This window comes from Spermophilus citellus (genome assembly GCF_964194105.1).
Source record: "Spermophilus citellus genome assembly, chromosome: 18".
In the NCBI taxonomy this organism is placed as follows: domain Eukaryota; kingdom Metazoa; phylum Chordata; class Mammalia; order Rodentia; family Sciuridae; genus Spermophilus; species Spermophilus citellus.
The window spans coordinates 68,451,811-68,469,800 of record NC_138200.1 but is presented as its reverse complement, the minus strand read 5'-3'; the positions used below and the strand labels follow the sequence as shown (position 1 = coordinate 68,469,800).

Here is a 17,990-nt window from a genome sequence, read left to right as displayed (position 1 = left end):
AGAGCTGCTGGAACTGCGGGCGCAAGGCCAGCGAGACGTGCAGCGGCTGCAACGTGGCGCGCTACTGCGGGTCTTTCTGCCAGCACAGGGACTGGGAGAAGCACCACCACGTGTGCGGCCAGGGCCTGCAGGGGCCCGCGGCCGCTGTGGCCGACCCACTGCCCGCGCAGCCCGCCACCACGGCCAGCCCCAGCGAGGCCGGCTCTGCCGGGCCCTCCCGCTCCGGCTCCCCCGGCCCGCCCGGCCCCCTGGACACCGCAGTGCCCCGCTGACCCCTCCCAGGCCCGGCCAGCACCTGGACCGCATGCCCTGCCCACCGGCCGGCTCACTGGAGGCCGCGCCCACCACCCACCTGGCCCCACAGGGCGGCCGGTTGGAGTCACTGCTGCTACTGCTTGTCTCCAAAAGAAAACAGGATCGAGAAAGTCCACCCGTCAGCCTCACAGCCCCGGGCAGCTCGGCCGCGGCCCACGACCTCGCCTCCACCACCGACCCACGCCGCAGCACACGCGGGAGTGGCCGCGCGTCCCTCCTCCGGCGTGCCGTCTTCACAGTCCACCGCCTTCTCTACACTGGAAGTCTCACGGGGCTTGCGTTTCCAGCAAAAAATTTTGAGGGGTTTTGTCGGCAAAAGAGCTACTCAGAAAGGGACAAGGAAGGCTGGGGGTCCCCCTCCTTGTTAAAAGGGGAATAAAACTGTGATTTTGTAGCCCGAGACCTGGACTCAGTGCACTCGGCCTCCCTGCGGCCGACAGGTGCGCAGGATTGGTGGGAGTCCAGCATCCGACTCAAGAAGTGTTTTCGGTTTCAGGTTTTTTTCTTCCTTTAATGTCAAACTCTTTGGCTTTAAGTAAAAATCCAAAAAGCCTTTTAAAAAGGCGAAGGAAGCAGACCCGCTAACTACCTTGCCAGCTAGCCAGCCAAGGATACCGCACTCACCTCGCTGCAGAGGAGCCCAGAAGGCACCCTGTCCAAACCCAGCGTCTGTCACTGCCACAGCGCTGGCTCCGTCATCTGGGGTTCGTTGGGATGTTGGTCTCTGGTTTCAGTCTTGGTTTTGTTTGGAGGTCTTGGGACAGTGGGGTCTGGCACGCCCTGGGGTCTTCTTGAGCTGGCGGCCCTGGGCAGGCACGCTGAGCCTGAGCCCGTGACCTGTGTGCTCCGCCCTGCGCTGTCATCCCCAGGCGCAAGCAGGACACCGCTCTGTCCCCACGCCTCTGTCACACTTCACATTTCATTTTCCACCCGTGAGCAGAAAGTGCCAGAGTGTTCTTCCCAGAGAGAGAAAACCCCCGAAACAACACCGTGTCGATCTTTTGGGTTGACTCTTGACTGCGTTTCAAAGCAAGAGGAGATACACTGCTCCTGAGAACCCGCTCTGGTCTCCTCCTCTGCCTCCGCTCCCGCCCGTCCCACCTCCATGGAGCCCCAACGCCACCGTCCGTGTCTCCCTGCAGCTACTCTTTCTCCCAAACTTTTGCAGAAAAAAAAAAGCCCACAAACAAAAGCCCCCTGCCCTCCCCGAGACTCAGATGTACATAGCCCTGAGTTCCACCCTCGTTCTGGGCACCCTGGCCATCCCAGCCCTCGCCTGCCCTCCACCCCATGGTGTCCACCACTCAAGGAGGAAAGGAAGGACGGCAGTCCCTGCCACGCTGAATGGGAGGGCAGAGCCAACTACCACCCACACTGTTGTGCATCGCTGTGAAAAGCACCAAGGACAAGTGCAATACGCGGTGGCCAGCCTCTGACCGCGTCCAGGGGCCCTACCTGAAGCACAGTGCACATGAATGTGAATGTACTTGGTTTTCGCAGAGGTCCAAAAATGGTGTCTGCGATGGTGGTGATGAGAAGAGAGGTTTGCCAAATAAAGAACTGAGAGAAACCTGGGAAGCACATGGCTTAGGACCCGGTTCTCGGGTCCTGCACGCGGCCCTGGGGAGCGCGGTTGTGGCGCGGGTTCCCGGCTGTCATGGAGTCTGCTCTGAGTTAGGAGACGATCCCAGCCAGGGCCTGCAGAACCCAGCCTGGCACAGCCGCCTGGCTCCTGTGTCCTCTGGAAGGTTCCGGGCCCTTGCCCTGGGGGAGGATTGCTTTCTGTGGGATTCAGAGAGCCAGGGCCTGGGTCTGCTTCCATGGCAGGGCACGCAGCCTGGTCTCGCATCCAGCCTCAGCTCAGGCACAGAGGAGGTGCCCATGCCCATGCCCACAGAGGGCCCTGCCTCCCTGGGGGGCACCTCCCTCCCCACCTATGCCCCCAGTGCTGCGTCTTGCTGGTGCCCGGCCAGCAGCCCACTGCCCAAAAGGCCGAAGCTCGGTGGGGGGACACCATGTTCCGGGAGGAAGAGGGGCTTGCTGGCTGGCGAGGTGGGCTCTGGGTGAGGAGCACCAGCACAGCCCTCCCGGGTCCCGTGTCCCCGGGCCAGGACTGGGCAGCTCTGGGGCAGGGCAGCAGACCCAGGCGGGTGTGGATGAGCGCTCACCTGCGGTCTTACCTTGCTCTGTCTGTAAACACCTCCTGCTCCCGGGGACCAGCAGGACAGAAAGGTGGGGCCAGCTGCTGCACCCAGCCAGACCAGCCTCCAGGGGCCAGCTGGGAAGAGCTGCCCCTCAGGCCGACTGTTAAATGCCACTTGCCCAAAATAAGTCCTGCGTGTGTAAGGAGCCTGACCAGGGACCCAGAAACCAAGACCAAGCGCAGGTGGTGGTGCTGTGCTGAGGGGCTCCCCAGCCACCTGAAGTCAGGGAGCAATGAGGAAGGCAGGGCCCCTGGGGCCACCGTGTTCAGGACCCACCCAGCCAAAGACCCCACAGCAGAACCAAGCACAGAGCGGTGGCCAAGGGGACAGGGCACTTATGTGTCCCTTGCCTCATGGGTGGCCATGAACACCATGCGCCCAACCAAGATGGCAGCTTTGCCTCCTGTGCCAAGGCCAAAGCTCGCACGGGACACCATCACAGCAGACAGGTGGCGCCAGAGATCCCAGCCCGAGGCCCGGCCAGGGACAGGCAGACGGGGGTCAGAGGCTGCCCCTGCCCTTCTAGAAAGAGACCTTGGTGTGCTTCCCTCGCCTCTCCCGTCCTCATCTCCTTGCCCTGCCCGGGACCCTGGCTGCGTCCCGTGGGCCTCCCCATTCCTTGCGTGGCCATGGTGGTGGGTGGGACAGGCTGGACCACACCCCAGCCCCACTGCCTGCCAGGGCTGTGCAGGGCAAGGAGTGGGCCCCCCATTAGTCCGCACGTCCATCAGCACTGTCCCTGAGCTCAGGGACAGCTGGGGCTGGAGGGCACGGGGGTCCACCCAAGCCACAGTGGACAGGGACTAGGTTGGGCCCCAGATTTCCCTGGTGTGAGTTTTTCCAAATGGACCCTCAGGCTGACACCACAGCTGTGTTTCTGGCCTCATCTGTCCCTGCTCTGCCCAATGCCCAGCCCAGATGCGGCCACTGACGCACTCCTCATCTTGTCTCTCTGGTCCACTCGGTCACCTGCCTGTCCACCCACCACTGCCTACCTGTCCATCCATCTACACATCCATCTGTCCACCCTCCTCTGTCCATCCAACCTTTTACCCCTATGTCCATCTGTCCACCCACCCACCTGTCCACCACCCATCTGTTCATCTATCCACATATCCTCCTCTCTCCACCCACCCTCTCCTGCCCATCCCTGTCCCTCCTAGGCTTTGCCCCTCTCTGTCCGTCTGCCCATCCTCTACCCCACCCTGGCCCCCTCCACCCACTCTGGTCCTGGTGCCCATGGCCTCGCACACCCCATACCTGTCCTGTGTCCTGTAGTCCCCCCAGGCAGAGGGCCCTCCACTGCATCCAGAGCAGTGTCCTCACTTCCTCAGTGTCCCAGAGCCCAGGGACTCTGTGCATCCTCCTGTCCTGGGCCCTCAGGCTGCCCCGAGGGACGCTGCCTGTGAGCACAGACCCCCAGTGCCCCGCCTGCCATCTCCTCACTTCAGGGGCAGGTGAGCGTCTGCTGCAGGGGGGTGGGCAGCCTGGGCTGAGGTTCGGTGGTCACCCTGACCAACCCGGGCCTGCTTGCAGAGTGTGGCAGGGCGCGGGGCACGTGTTGGGAGTTGGTGCACAGTCTCGCTGGGCTGGGCGCCTGCCGTCAGGGTAAGCACATTCCCCCACGAGGCCTCACCGCTGGGCTGGGCGCCCTTTCCCCTCCTCTCTTCAGGGCCAGTGCTCAGAGGAGGGTACCCAGGAGCAGAGGGTGAGCCAAGGGGACAGGGCACTTATGTGTCCCTTGCCTGACCCTAGCCCTGGGATGCTCCCATCTGCTCTGCTGGGTCCCGGCTGGCCCAGGCTCAGTCCTCCTGGGCTGCCTGCTGACTTGGCGTGGTGGTACTGGGTACCAGGTGGTGGAACTGGGTACCAGGTGGTATGCTCTGGGACCTCGGGCCAGACGCAGGTCCCCTGCCAGCACCTCCCAGCCCTGGGTCCACTTCCACTGCCCTGCCTCCCAGGCTCCACCACCGGGGCTTGTCTGAAACAAGGGCTGGACGGTGGTCTGTTGTGCTGAGGGGGAAAGGGAAGGTTGGGCCTGCGCTGGACACCCCACAGACAGGGCCAGTGCTTCCAGAAGACTCCATCTCGCGGCCTTCCATCCAGCGGGCTCCGGCAGAGCCCCCAGACGGGGGTGAGGGAACCCACCATGGACCCAATGCCACCGCTCTCTAGCTGCCAAGAGGCAGGCACCACACCTGCCCCCTCCGGCCCAGGCCAGCAGCCCCTCACCCCTGCACCAGGCCCAGCCAGGGCGTGGCCACAGCTGCTGGGGCGCAGACTCTGGGGTGCTGCTGGTCGGGGAGTGTGGGTTTCCTCTGAAAGCCGTGCCCACTCTGCATCCCTCGGTCCCTGGGTCCTGCTGCCTGCCCCAGCCCCCCACCTGTCCTGGGTCTGTCTGGTGGCTATGCCCCTCCTGGGTCCCAGGTCACATGCTCACTCACCAGGCACAGAGTGGGGGCTCTGTGTGCAGGCGGCACCTTCACGAGGACAGAGGGTGGACGTCGGGGGACTGTGACACAGAGGAGGCTGGCGAGGTGCGGCAAGAGGGCACTGTGGGCAGCTCTGGAAGTCGGGGGGAGCCTCGAGGTCCATACCTCAGGAAGGCCTAGACACTGCAGGCCCAGAGATGACCCTGAGGACTTTGTGGGCCCCACCCTGCCACCTGCCCACAGCCGACAGGGTGCCTGCTGGGCCTGGGTGTGAGACGGCCATCAGAGGAGGATGTGGCAGGACGGTCACCCATCTTGAGCCAGGGTGGGGCCACCTTGTGTCCTGACTTAGGCAAGAATCTGGCACCAGGCTGTGGCACTCTGGTGGCCTAGAGGAAGGGTCAGTAATCGACACTCAGCCGGGATTTGAACATGTGCATTCTGAGGGTATTGAAAGGCTGGCGTGGGCGAGCTGTCCCAGGCCGGGCAGCTGGTGGGAGCCCGCTGGGCTGGAATGTCCACGCCTCAGGGTAGCATACATAGGGTTGACATTCTTCCGGCTGCAGACACTGAGCTCCGAACAGAGTCCGACCAGGGCTGGGCCACATCCAGCCGTCTTGGTGTGGACACGGCCTGCAGTGTCCTGCCTTCTGCCTGGAAGTGGTCGGGCATCTGGGCCACACAACAGGGGAGGCGTGCAGCCTATGGTGGGGTGTCCTTGTCCAGCCCTTGGGTGGCCAGCCCGTTCTCAGCATGGACATGGACACCGCTCCAAGACACTCTGGCTTGCCAGGGGATACCTGCGATGAATAACTGACGCAGGACAGGGGAGCAGCCTGGGCACAGGGTCCACTGGGTGGGGAGGAGCAGCTGGGGAAGCTTCCTGGAAGCAGTGACCAGGACCCTGGGGTCCTGCCCACTAGTGTGTCTGGAGGTGAGGGCAGGAGGTGGTTCCCCAGATCTTCATTCTCCTGGGCCGGTGGCTTCCCAGAGAACCCTTCCCTTAGGGGATATGTGGGACGGAGCTTTGGGTCAGCCTCTTTGGAGGTGAGAACAGGCCTGGGCCAGTGGGGGAGGGGCAGGCTGGGCTGACCGCTTCCCAGGCTGCATCCCCACCCCCTGCCCTTGTCCCCAGTGCAGCTCCACCCTCGGCCCTGACCTCTCCTCCCCAGACCCGAATGCCCTGGGAAGAGACCCCAGGCGCCAGTTTGGGGGGGTCCCAGAGAAGCAGGGCTGTGGGTCTGGGTTAGGGGGGCACCTCCGTGTGCCTGGGGCACACAGGGCAGCTCAGGAAGCAGCAGCCAGAGTCCCACCAGAATCAGGCCAGGGTGAGCTGTGGCCACAGCATGCCTCGAGAGCAGCCACTCTGGTGGACACAGGGACACACGCCTGCTGCGGCCCAGGGCTTCGTGAGGTGTGGGGGCAGCTGCTGGTGGAGGCCAGGACCACCCGAAGTGCACAAGTTAAAGTAGGGTAACTCGATCCGCCCATATGGCCCCAGGGTCTACTCACTTCAGGGGGCTCCAGCCTAAATGTAGCCCGAAGTGGGGTGGGGGGGCTCTGGAACCAGTGGGGTAGGCAGGTCTGCAACAGAGGTCCCTGCCTCTCCTCTGGGCCCAGAACCCCACCCTGGGTCAGCCCACCCTCCAGGGCCTTGCTCTGCCTGACCAGCCCTCAAGTCCCTCAAGCCACTGTCCCCAGAAGCTGCCCTTCCTGCAGTGTGTGTTGGTGACCTGCTCATGCCAGGCCACCCCCGGCAGCTGCTGGAGGCACGCCTGTGAGGGTGGTGGGTGGCAGCCTGCAGAAGCCCCCCAGGCAAGGCTGGGCCAGATTGGGCTCAGGTGCTGCTCCCCAGCAGGCCCCGGGCGCTGCCAGGTGAGGAGGACGGTAGGCGGGCCTGCGCCTTGACCTCCCAGGCCGGAGGGGCGCCCAGGGAGGCCTTCTTCAGCAGCAAGTGGGATCAGCTGTCCTGGGGCAGGCTTAAAGCCAGGCCCGGGCAGGGGTGGTTGTGGCCGTGCGCAGCAGGAGTCCGGCCAGCCCTCCGACCTGCCCATGTGGCCCTTCCTGAGCCACGCTCTCTTCCCGCCGCCTACTGAGGCCTGGCTCCAGGCGGTCTCCTCAGACCCCGAGGCCCAGGGCTGGGGGGCCTGCAGCAGGCCTGAGAAGACCCCTCTGGAGTCAGGGGGTGGGGGTGGGCAGGGGGAGCGGTGGGGAGAAGCTGAGGAGGACGACAGAGACGCCAGCTTCTTGCTGTCCTTGCTGGAGCCGCAGAGCCCGGCCGAGAGCCCAGGGCGGGACCAGGTAGCACCCTGCGGGGTGGCCGAGGGCTGGGCCCACCCGCCTGGCCCAGGCAGCAGTGAGGGGAGCTCTGGGCTGCGGCCCAGGCAGCCTCCAGCTGGGGAGGCCTCGGGGTGGAGTCCGTGGGCCCAGGAGCTTCCCTCCAGCTGGTGGCTTCGGAGGAGGTTTATCCTGTCCAGAGAAGGGTTTGCCCCGAAGGGGCTGCGACCCTCTGCCAGGGCTGGCCAGTCACAGCTGCCCTCCCTCTGAAGGGCCCACAGGCTGTCCCCCTCCCAGGTTGACTGCGGACAGGGCCTGCAAGAGCTGGAGGCCATCAAGCTGAAGCTATGGGCCCTGGAGCAGGCGAAGCAGCGGCCGGAGTCACCCAGCATCCAGGGCAGGACCAGGGAAGAGGATGGCACAGGGACTGGGCAGCTGCTAAGCAGCCCTGGGACCACAGGTAGGAGCCCCAAGACCCCCGCGGAGCAGGGCGACCTTCCCTGAGGGGTGGGAGGTGCCCACTGTGGGGGGCCTTCTGGTCCTGAGGCCTGGTCTCCACAGGCTGCCCCTTCCCTGGGACCCCCAAGGAGAAGGTGGAGGCTGACCACAGATCCATCTACGTGGGCAACGTGAGTGGGGGAGGCAGCAAGGGCTCGTCCCTCCCGGAGGCGCAGACCCCAGGGTGGGCAGGTGGTCACACTAGTGTCCTCTGTGGCTGGGACTCACGAGATGGAGGGATGGAGGGAGGGGGCATATCTGGCCTCCAGGAAGGACGGGGTGGGCCCGTCTGTCCCCTGGGGGCAACATGGGCCTGCTGTCCCACGTGAGGATGCCCCAGTGCCACCGAGTGGGATCTTCCGGTGAGGTCTACCACCTTTAACAAGCCTGGTGCCCCTCGCCTGAGCCAAGGCCCCGGGCACAGCCTAAGTGCACCGAGGCGGGCGGGGGGAACCCCTCTCAGCCTGTCCTCCTGTCCTCCGGGGACTGGGGCCTCCATGACCCCCGGCCAGGGGCCCAGTCTTGGGGGTCCTCCCAAGCCCTCAGCCAAGGAGACCCCCGAGGGGCGGGGCCTGTGCAAGCCCAGCCCCACAGTGCTGCCCTGCCACAGCAGGTGGACTACGGGGGCACGGCCAGGGAGCTGGAGGCCCACTTCCACCACTGCGGCCAGGTCCACCGCGTCACCATCCTGTGCGACAAGTTCTCGGGACACCCCAAGGGGTCGGTGCAGGGCCTCGGGCAGGGCCGGGGGGTCAGCAAGGCTGGGTGGGCAGCAAGACTGGGTCCTCACTGTGCCCATGCTGCCCTCAGCTATGCCTACATAGAGTTTGCCACCAAGAGCTCAGCCCAGGCTGCCATGGAGCTGGACGAGAGCGTCTTCCGGGGCCGGGTCATCAAGGTACCTGTCTCTGGCGTCCTGCACACCTCTAGGCCACCCAGTGCACTGCAGGGCCGAGCACTTCTTATCGCGCATCCTTGGAATGGAGCCAACCGGCACAGAGAGGCTGGCCACCTACCCAAGGACACACAGTTGTCCCAGCCAAGCCCTCTTTGTGTGCCTTGGGCAAGTTGGCAGGGCCAGGCCAGGGCGGGGCATGGCAGGAGCCTCAGGCCCTCATTCCCAAAGCTGGACCTTCTGGGTGTGGCCTGAAGGAGACACTCTCCTCCCTTTGCAAGGGTGAGCACCAGGCACGTCATGTGACCATGGCTGCAGCCAGGTGCAAGAGGGAGCTGTAGGCCTACGTGGGCATCTGGAGCAGCTCAGAGCCCCAAGCCCTGGGCCCAGCCTGAGGGCTGCTGCCAGGCCACCCTGGCCAGGAGGAGGCAGGGACAGGGCCGGAACCCATGTGGCCTCTGGTGCCAGGTGCTGCCCAAGAGGACCAACTTCCCAGGGATCAGCTCCACAGACCGTGGGGGCCTGCGGGGGCCCTCAGCCTCCAGGGCCGCAGCCTTCCTGTGCAGTGACCTCCAGTGCCGGTCCCGGTTCAGACCTCGTGGGCAGCACTGGTGAGTGGGCTGTGTGGTGTTGGCCTGGAGATCGGGTGATGGGACTCGGGCTGCTAGCAGTTCTCTAGCAGAGGCCTGGCCCCGGCTGCCCAGGGTGCTGAGCCAGGGCCCTGCTGGACTGGAGAGCCGCCCCCTTGGTCCCACCAGGCCCAGCAGCACCCTGGTGTGAGGCCATGGTCCATGGCAGGGCTGCCCTGGCAGAGGGGCATCTGGACACATGGCAGCCGCCAGATGAGGCTCCTCCTTCCCTGGGACCTTCTCAAGAGGCCCTCATCCCCCTGCCCGATGTCCTCACCGTGGGCCTCCCTGTTCCCACAGGGCCCATGGAAGAGCCTCTCCGCGCTTCTCGCCGTATTGAAGGCACAGCGTTTTGAGAGGGGTGCAGTCAGGGGGATAGCCAAGTTTCCCTGGGGATACATGTTCCAGATGGCCAGGTCTGTGTGGCTGGACCGTCCACCAGGGTGGTCTGGAACCCACGGCCACTGCCACAAATTACACAGTCAGCCAGTGGGTGGCAGCCTGGGGCTCTGGAGATCTGGGTGGGGAGCAAGAGGAGGGGCAGGCATCCCTGGGGCTGGATGGGATTACTTGGTTCTTCAACCAATAGTTTTAAAGAAAAAGAGAAACCTGTGTGTCTTAGAATAAAGCATAAATTATATTAAATCTGAATATTTTAAAAGCACTGACGACAGGTCTCCTGCCTCCTAGTTCACTGGGCGTGCTCCTCTGGGCGGACTCCAGAGGGCGCCGTGGGATGTGGCTGAGGGCCAGGGCACACTGGCCCCTCGGCCCCTGGCCTAGGTCCACCTGGTCAGGTCGGGAAGCAGAAGTGGAGACCCCCTGGGCACCGTGTCCCGAGAAAGCTGCCACTTGGGTCCTCTGTGCCCAGAGCCCACAGGGAGCAGGGCCAGGCAGTGGGTCTGCCTCCGTCCCCAGCGGAGCCTTCCATCCAGCAGGAGAGGCTCTCACTGCCGGGGACCTATGCCCATTGTCCCCTCGTAATCTTGGGTCAGCGCTGGCCTTTCCAGCAAGGGGAGTGGTGCCCCAAACAGGGCCACGTCCCAACCTCCAAAATCCGTCAGTGTGAACTCATTGGGAAAGTCCTTTCTCTTTTTTCGGTAGTTTTTAGTTGTATATGGACACGATGCCTTCACTTTGTTTTTATGTGGTGCTGAGGATCGAACCCATGGCCTCACACGTGGCAGGAAAGCGCTCTACCACTGAGCCACAACTCCATTCCAGCCCCGGAAAGTCTTTTTTTTTTTTTTTTAACAGGATTAAGCCTTGGGCACTTTACTACTGGTCAACCCTGTTTATTTTTTGAGATAGAGTCCTAGCTGGGGTCGCAGGTGTGGCCGTCACACCTGAGTCACCCAGAAACCTTTCAACACACTTTCAGAGACTTTTTCTGTGAAGCATGACGTGCACACCTGTAACCTGCTATTTAAGAGGCTGAAGCAGGAGGATGGGGCACGTGAGGCAGCCTGGGTAACTCGGACCACCTCTCAAAACAAAAACAAGCTGGGCACAGCAGCGCAGGCCTGTGATCCAGGGCTCTGGAGGCCGAGGCAGAAGGATCAGAGTTCAAAGCCAGCCTCAGCAACTTAGTGAGGCTCTAAGCAACTTAGACCCTGTCTCTAAATAAAATAAAATTAAAAAGCAGGGGGGTGGGTGGCTGGAGATGTGGCTAAGTGGGAAAGCGCCCTGGGTTCAATCCCTGGTACAGGGAAAAAAAGCCTCCAGCTGAGGTTCTCCTGGACTACTCGGGACCTTCGACCCTAGGTTCAATGACACGACACTGAGCCCAGAAACACCAGACGGGACAGGCAGAGGGAGAGCGGGAGTGATGCGCCCAGTCAAGGGGCCAGGAATCGCCAGAGCAGGAGCTGCTTCAAGGCCACCTGGGGGACGTGTTAGAGCAGCTCTCACTCCTTAGGCCCCTGTGTCTGGTGAGTCAGACGTCCAGCTGGCCTGGGTCTGCTCCACCCGATGGGCAGTGCAGTCTGCAAGTGGCCCGCCCTGGAGGGGAGGTGCATCTGGCTCCAGGGAGGACTCAAGGCTGCAGGCCCACCCAGAAGGTGGGGCCCCAGAGGCTGAGGGTCAAGGCCCTGCCAAGAGAGGAGCCCACTGGGCCACTGGGGGAGGGGCTGCAGCAGGCTCACTCCTGGGCTGAGGCTCACGAGGTGGGGGGGGCCTCCGGCCCGCCCATCCTCCCACCCTCCCTGCCCAGGGCCCAGGGGCTGCCTTCCGTCTGGATGCCCACCAGTCTTGTGGCCATGAGGCAGCACACTCCTGGGGGACCTGTGCAGGCTGGGGGGCGGGGGCTGAGATGACGGCCCCCCTCAGCATGGCTTCCAGCACTGCCGCTGCGTGGAGGTGCCGTGGCTCTGGCCACACAGGGTGGGCCTCTAACAGGGAGGCTGAGGGAGCAGCCCTGGAGAGCCATCTGGAGGGGAGCCGGGCGCCAGGTGGCACTCGGGTAGGGCTGGCCTCAGGGCAGAGTGAGTGGACCCTGCTGCAGCTCACGTCCTGACTCTGGTCTTCCAGAGCTTAAGATGGGGATGCCACCTAACAACGCGGGGAAAACCCCTCGCATAAAGCACACTCAAGAGTGGTCTGGCCACCCTGACAGAACACCCACGCAGCAGCTTGAACAAGAGGAGTCTGTTTTGTTTTCTTACATGAAAAAAGCTGAAGGTAAACAGTCCAGGGCCACATGCCAGCCAGGTCCAGGCCCAGTGAGCACTGATCCCCATCCTCAGAGCATGAATCTTGTCCTCATGCCCTTAGAAGGATTATCTGAGCTCCAGCCATCACACCAATGTTCCAGATAGGACATGGTGAAGGATACTCCATAGCCAGCTGAACCCCCTTATAAATAGTCTCTCCTGTCAGGTGTGGTGCCACCCGCCTGGAATCCCAGCAGCTCAGGAGGCTGAGGCGGGGAGATTGTGAGTTCAAAGTCAGCCTCAGCCACGACGAGGCACCAAGCAACTCAGTGAGACCCTGTCTCTAAATAAAATACCGGGGCTGGGGATGTGGCTCAAGCGGTAGCGCGCTCGCCTGGCATGCATGCGGCCTGGGTTCGATCCTCAGCACCACATACCAACAAAGATGTTGTGTCCGCCGAGAACTAAAAAAATAAAATAATAAATAAATAAATAAAATACCGGATAGGGCTGGGGACGTGGCTCAGATTGAACCTGAGTTCAAGCAACCTGCAGTTGTCAGCTGTCAACCTGCGGTTCTCTTGCAATAGCAAGCACTTGGAGGCCTGGACAACCTGTCCTGCTGAGCCAGAGCGGGGGACTGCTGCCTCTCTGGCCAACAGTCTCCAGTAAAGCTGGGGTTCTGCTGGGAAGGGAGGAGAGTGGGCGTAGGGCACATGCACTTTGTTTAGTCCCGACCACAGCCAACACTGAAGGCCAACCAGGGTGCCTCCATGGGCTGCCGTCCGTCCTGCCCTCCCTCTCCAAACACAAGCCTCTCGTTGAAGACCAAAGGCCCCAGGAGAGCCTGGGGCCAGGACCTCAGAGTTAGCCATTGCTCACTGCACCTCCAGGCCTCTGCAGGTCTTCCTGTTCCCCCAGGTGACCAGGGCCTCAGGCTTTCTTCTCGTGTATTTTTTAAAAATCAGCACCATTCTTGCTGAAGGGGAGTCAGTACAAAGACAAGGAGAAGCAGCTCACCTCCACACCACTGCAGCCAAGGGGCCGTCACCACACCACCCGTCCCAGGCCCTCCTGGGCCCTGGGAGTCCTGACACAATGCGCAGGAGGGCAGGGCTCAGAGGGGCCACGACTCAGGAAGCCACTGGCTTTAAAGGCATTTAAAGGCATTTAAATCTCCAGTACCCCAAAATAAAAAGGACAGCCAGGGAACAGGGCACACTAAGAACCCCAGCAACTCCGGAGGCTGAGGCACAGCACCCCAAGTTCAAGGCCAGTCTGGGCAACTGAGCGAGACCCTCAACAACTTAGTGCGACCTTGTCTCCAAATAAGAACTTTTTAAAAGGGCTGGGATGTGGCTCTACGGTAAAGTGCCCCTGGCTTCAACCCCCAGTACCAAAAAAAAAAAAAAAAAAAAAGACCCTCACCTCTCAGACAAGCCACTGAATGACAAAAGGAAAGACAGCCCCCAGCCACCTGATGAGAAGGTGCTGCCACTCTCCTGGTCACAGCTAGGGTTGCTATGTGGCCTCTGGCTGCAGAGGTCTCAGGGAAGCCAGGGGCTGGAGCAGCAGCCTGGACGCCTCTGCTGACCACCTTGGCAGGAGCAGGAGGGAAGGCTCTGTGGTCAGGAAGCAGGGGCAAGTCGGGAATTGTGCCCACAGCAGAGTCCAGGTGGGTGTCCAGGAGGGGAGAGAAGTCCCACACCCAGAGCCCTTCCCGCTCCTGAAGGTGTGGGCAGTTACCCACGCCTCCACCCTTGAGGCTGGTTCTGGGCCGTCCAGCCTACAGGAGGCCCCAGCAAGAGGTGAGAGGCAGAGGCTGACCTCCTGTCCCCTGCCCCTTCCCTGCACCTCCTGCTGTGGCCACAGCCTCCCTTGGTGCTACAGGGGGCCTCAGCAAGAGCCCTCTGCTGAGAGAAGAACCAAGCGCATCTCACCTCAAAAGGCCTTTAGTGGGGAGGCACCCGCACAAGCCCACCCAGCCCCCGGGCACGTCTCAACACTCGGGACAGAAATGACAGAATCAGAAGTCTCTAAACAGCTCGGCACAGGCGTCTCCTCAGGGCAGAGTCCTGCTCAGCACACCTGGATCATCATAGACGTCACCATGTTGTCGAAGGCCCTAGGCAGGAAGTGGGCCCATTCAGAGGCAGCTGGTCTCCAAGCCTCTGTCCCTCTGCTGGTCACCAGACTACCACCCCAACCCCAGGTGCTCAGGGCTGCTCAGGGCTGCTCAGGGCCAGGCAAGTGAACTGGGTGAGGCCAGGCTCCCCACACCAGGAACGAGACCACAGCTGCCCACAGCCCTCCCTGGAGCCCTCACAGCATGGAGGTCCAAAGGCCGCAGACGGTCAGGGAGGGAGCCAGGTGGGCAGGCAGCAGTGACGAGAACAGTGCTGGCCCTGCCCTGTGGAGCCCAGGAACACCTGCCTGCTCTCACCTGGGACCCAGGAGGACCTGACACATAGGGTCGAGGCTGAGAGAAGGGCCTCTTGGGAAGTTTCTGGAACAAGGGATTCTGGGAAGCAGGTGTGGAGTGTGAGCTCACAAACCCTGCGCTCCTCGATGGCGTGCCTTCCTGAAGTTCGTTCAAGCCTTGCGTATTCTCACTTGTTGCTCTACTTGTCTGTGGCACTGAGGGTTGGGTGCTCTCACCACTGCACCGCCCTGCCCCAGGTCTGTCCATGTGAGAGCAACCCGCAAAACCCGTGATCCAGGTTCCTGACCATCCCAGCTCAACGTGAAAAGCAGTTCAGGCGAAGACACAGCAGATCTCCCTGAACAGGTGTCTATAAGCTTGGGCCTTTGCTTAACTCCCCCGAGGGCCTCAGGTAATTGGGGGCTCACTTGGGAAACCAAATGGGCAAGTTCTGCCCCCTCCTTCCATCTGTTCTGTACTTGGAGATCTGTCAGAGCTGGCTCAGAGATCAGGGTTTTGCTGCTTTAAGTGGACCTCAGGGGGACAGGGCTCCTGACCTTCCAAGGCTGGCCTTTTCAGCAAGGGAGGCCTTGTACAAAGAGGAGACTGGAAAGCACGGCCCACCTGGACTGGATGCGGTCCCCAGGGTTGTAGAAGGGGTTGCACATCACATCTGTGTAGGAGTTATGCAGCTTCCGGAACATCTGAAACAAGACCCAACATACACACGGCACTGCCAGACCTGTGGCTTCCCAGGATTTCAACTCAGTGAGAAGGAGAATACAAGACGACCCCCCAGGCGTGGCCTCAGAGCCCTGCACCTACACTGCGGATTTCGTTGTCTCGAAGGGCTGTGTTGGAGGAATCCACCACCATGACAAACTTCACCTTGGAGTTGGTCACGTAGCCGTATCTGCACAGTGAGTCAGGGAACATGCTCTAACACGGGATGCATGACAGCAACTGGCCCAGCCCCACACCAAGAGCCAGGCTGGAGCGACAGCTCAGTTGGTGGAGTACTTGCCTCACATGCACAAGGCCCTGGGTTCGATCCCCAGCACCACAAAAATAAATAAATAAATAAATAAACAAACAAACACACACTTTTAAAACGCGCCTATGAGCTAAGGGACCTCTGGGTATCCTTGCTTGGAGGAGCCAGACACCCTGAGTCACAGGAAGTGCCCAGGCCAGGATGGTCCTGCAGCACAATGCAGGTGGGAAACTGCACACCTGGAGTGCCAAGGTGACTGATGGAGGCACGTAACCCCACCAATTCACAGACCCAAGTCCTTCTGGGCACTGGAGATGCCTAACCCTCTTTATAAAGCAATACTGGGCCCAGGAAGCCAACTGCAAATAGATAAGGTGAATCCCCCACCGCTGCCCCAGAGGTCATATCCTAGTGTAACACGCGGCTTCCAGGCCAATGCTGGTGTACACAAGCTGCATTACCGCCTGAGGGGCTGTCTCTGAACTCCGAGGTCTCAACCTTATCCTAAGGTCAAGAGCATCCAGTGGTGCATGAGGCAGGACCCCTGTTGCTCTAAGGTGGCAGCCCCTGCTGGTACAGGGCAAGGAAACCCGCCCCCCCAGTCTTCCCCGTCTTCCAGGAGTGCAAGTCCAGCATTTCCCAAATGCATCTTCAATTAAAAGGAGATTAAAAGGAAGACTTCGTTAGCTTCAGGCCCCTCAATCTCCTTGGATAACTGAAACTCTCACTTTTTTTTTTCAAGTGTTTCCCAAGCACACCCTGAGATAACAGCATCCTAAAAGATACACCTTGTAGTCCTCTGTTGGGTACAGCAGGCCCAGGTAGAGCTCCCTCTGGTCCACCAGGGCCTTCCCCATGGTGGAGATCTTCTCATCTACCACATCCAGGGAGGTGTGCACCATGTAGTGGAACTTCAGCTCACTCTCCATGGGGGTGCTGCGGATGTACAGCGGGTAATTCTGCAAGAAAGGACAGTGGCAACTGAAAGGGCAGGCACCCACCCAGCCTGTGCCAGCTCTGACTAGTGCCAAAGAGCCCCCTGAGAGTGGCCTTGTGGCTTACCAACCCCCCTAGGAGATGTGCTCTCACTCTAAAATCCACAGCTTAATTCTCCACACTGTTGTGGATATGTCTTCAGGGGCCTGACCTAATCCAAGCAGTTTATGCCGTGGGACAGCATAAGGGTGGGCAGAAAGGACCCCCTGACAACTGGCCCTGTCACCTGGGTGGGTCACTCACCTGTGGTTCACTGTGTCCTGGCCACCTTCCACTCTGTGGAGCCTTCCCAGTATGGCACCATGAATGCCAGCTGTTTTTACCACACCATGCAAGGACAGGAGCCCTGTCACTAAGCCCTTGGAGACTTGGCTCAGCCTCCTCAGCTCAGCACTGCTGCCGGCCTGACCTCAGAGACAAGCACCTTTCCTGGGCTCCCACAGACCACAATTCACACCTGCCCAGCATAAGGTAATGTAGACATCTGGTGAACAATAAGTATGCTCACACCTACTGATACCTGACTGGTAACGGATCAATAGATCAGAAAATAGTCCCTGACACATAATGGCTCGACAAGAAACACTGGACTTCACCATGAGTTTACAGAAAGATTAAATGTACTTTGATGTATGATGTAAGGCCACCCTAAGTAGGAGCACCTATTAAGCACTGCTAAGCTGTGGCGTGTGCTCAGAGGGAAGCTGGCCAAGAGCCTGGAGAGGCCACGTCCCTGCCACCTCCGAAGCCAGTCTCAAGAGAATGGCCAGGAAGCAGGAGCACCTAAGTCGCCCTGAGCTCCTAAGCCTTCAGACAGAGCTTTCCGGAGGAAACGCGCGGCCAGCGGGCTGCCAGGGCCGCGGCCAAGGTGAGCGCGCAGGGCCGCGTGGGGCGGCGGACAGGCTCGTGGGAGAGGAGGGGCAGGTGGCAAGGGAGGGGGACGCCACGCCACGCCGCCGGGAGCCGGGGACAGCTTTTCGACACCGGCGCAACGGAACCCGCTTTGTCTCTAACAGACTGGGGAGAGGCGGCTGGGTCGGAAAGCGGGAAGCGGGGAGAGGCTGCGGGAGGAGGACCGCACAACTCCGGGCGGCCCGGCCCGCGGCTCGGCGGGCGCCGGGGGGACAAGTCAGGCCGGAGGGGGCGCGGGCCGGGGCGGGGGCCGGGGCGGGGGCCGCTCTCCGCAACCGCGGCACGCACCTCCTTGGCGATCACCGCGATGCACACCGCCATCTTGGGAGGCCCTGCGCGGATCACGTGATCGCCGGCCAGGTCCCGCCCCCCGCCCGTCACTCGGCCCGCCCCGCTGCGGTCCAGCAGTTGACCGGGCGGGGTCCCGGCGGCTGTGGCCCGCCCACTCCGCACTCCGCCGAGTGGGCCCCGCCCCCTTCCGTCACTCAGCCAGCTCCCATCTGGGCGGGGTCCCGGCGGCTGTGGCCCGCCCACTCCGCACTCCGCCGAGTGGGCCCCGCCCCCTTCCGTCACTCAGCCAGCTCCCATCTGGGCGGGGTCCCGGCGGCTTGGCCCCGCCCACTCCGCACTCCGCCGAGTGGGCCCCGCCCCCTTCCGTCACTCAGCCAGCTCCCATCTGGGCGGGGTCCCGGCGGCTTGTCCCCGCCCACTCCGCACTCCGCCGAGTGGGCCCCGCCCCCTTCCGTCACTCAGCCAGCTCCCATC

At 62.0% G+C, this 17,990-nt stretch overlaps 3 protein-coding genes across 13 annotated transcripts in view; 2 read left to right on the top strand and 1 right to left on the bottom strand.

The window, feature by feature from the left end:
* The window catches only part of CBFA2T3 (CBFA2/RUNX1 partner transcriptional co-repressor 3), a 65,813-nt gene extending 63,928 nt beyond the window's left edge, over positions 1–1,885 (top strand). For all 11 annotated transcript variants that reach the window (XM_081273149.1, XM_081273156.1, XM_081273158.1 and 8 more), the window contains one exon: positions 3–1,885. In XM_081273149.1, coding sequence (XP_081129275.1) covers positions 3–272 — 270 coding nt within the window. In that variant the 3' untranslated portion in view covers positions 273–1,885. The remainder of the gene's footprint in view (positions 1–2) is intronic.
* Positions 1,886–5,941: 4,056 nt separating this feature from the next.
* Positions 5,942–10,165, top strand: PABPN1L (PABPN1 like, cytoplasmic). The gene is made up of 6 exons (XM_081274853.1): positions 5,942–7,252; positions 7,526–7,688; positions 7,790–7,857; positions 8,340–8,624; positions 9,090–9,232; positions 9,551–10,165. Exons 1-6 carry the CDS (start codon positions 7,004–7,006, stop codon positions 9,588–9,590), a joined length of 948 nt encoding a protein of 315 aa, XP_081130979.1. The 5' UTR covers positions 5,942–7,003; the 3' UTR covers positions 9,591–10,165.
* Positions 10,166–13,837: 3,672 nt separating this feature from the next.
* TRAPPC2L (trafficking protein particle complex subunit 2L) lies at positions 13,838–17,653 on the bottom strand. Its single transcript, XM_081275640.1, has 5 exons — positions 17,514–17,653; positions 16,104–16,276; positions 15,149–15,236; positions 14,948–15,027; positions 13,838–14,026 (listed from the first exon to the last, which is right to left on the bottom strand). The coding sequence occupies exons 1-5, from the start codon at positions 17,544–17,546 to the stop codon at positions 13,981–13,983; spliced, it is 420 nt and encodes a 139-aa protein (XP_081131766.1). The 5' UTR covers positions 17,547–17,653; the 3' UTR covers positions 13,838–13,980.
* Positions 17,654–17,990: the final 337 nt, after the last annotated feature.

Coding starts and splice junctions, on each gene's coding strand:
- PABPN1L (XM_081274853.1), top strand. CDS start 7,004: ATGTGGCCCTTCCTGAGCCACGCTCTCTTCCCGCCGCCTACTGAGGCC. Junction 7,253..7,525: donor AGAGCCCAGGGCGGGACCAG/GTAGCACCCTGC, acceptor TCCCCCTCCCAG/GTTGACTGCGGACAGGGCCT. Junction 7,689..7,789: donor AAGCAGCCCTGGGACCACAG/GTAGGAGCCCCA, acceptor TGGTCTCCACAG/GCTGCCCCTTCCCTGGGACC.
- TRAPPC2L (XM_081275640.1), bottom strand. CDS start 17,546: ATGGCGGTGTGCATCGCGGTGATCGCCAAGGAG. Junction 16,277..17,513: donor TCGCGGTGATCGCCAAGGAG/GTGCGTGCCGCG, acceptor CCTTTCTTGCAG/AATTACCCGCTGTACATCCG. Junction 14,027..14,947: donor GGGGACCGCATCCAGTCCAG/GTGGGCCGTGCT, acceptor CTTCCTGCCTAG/GGCCTTCGACAACATGGTGA.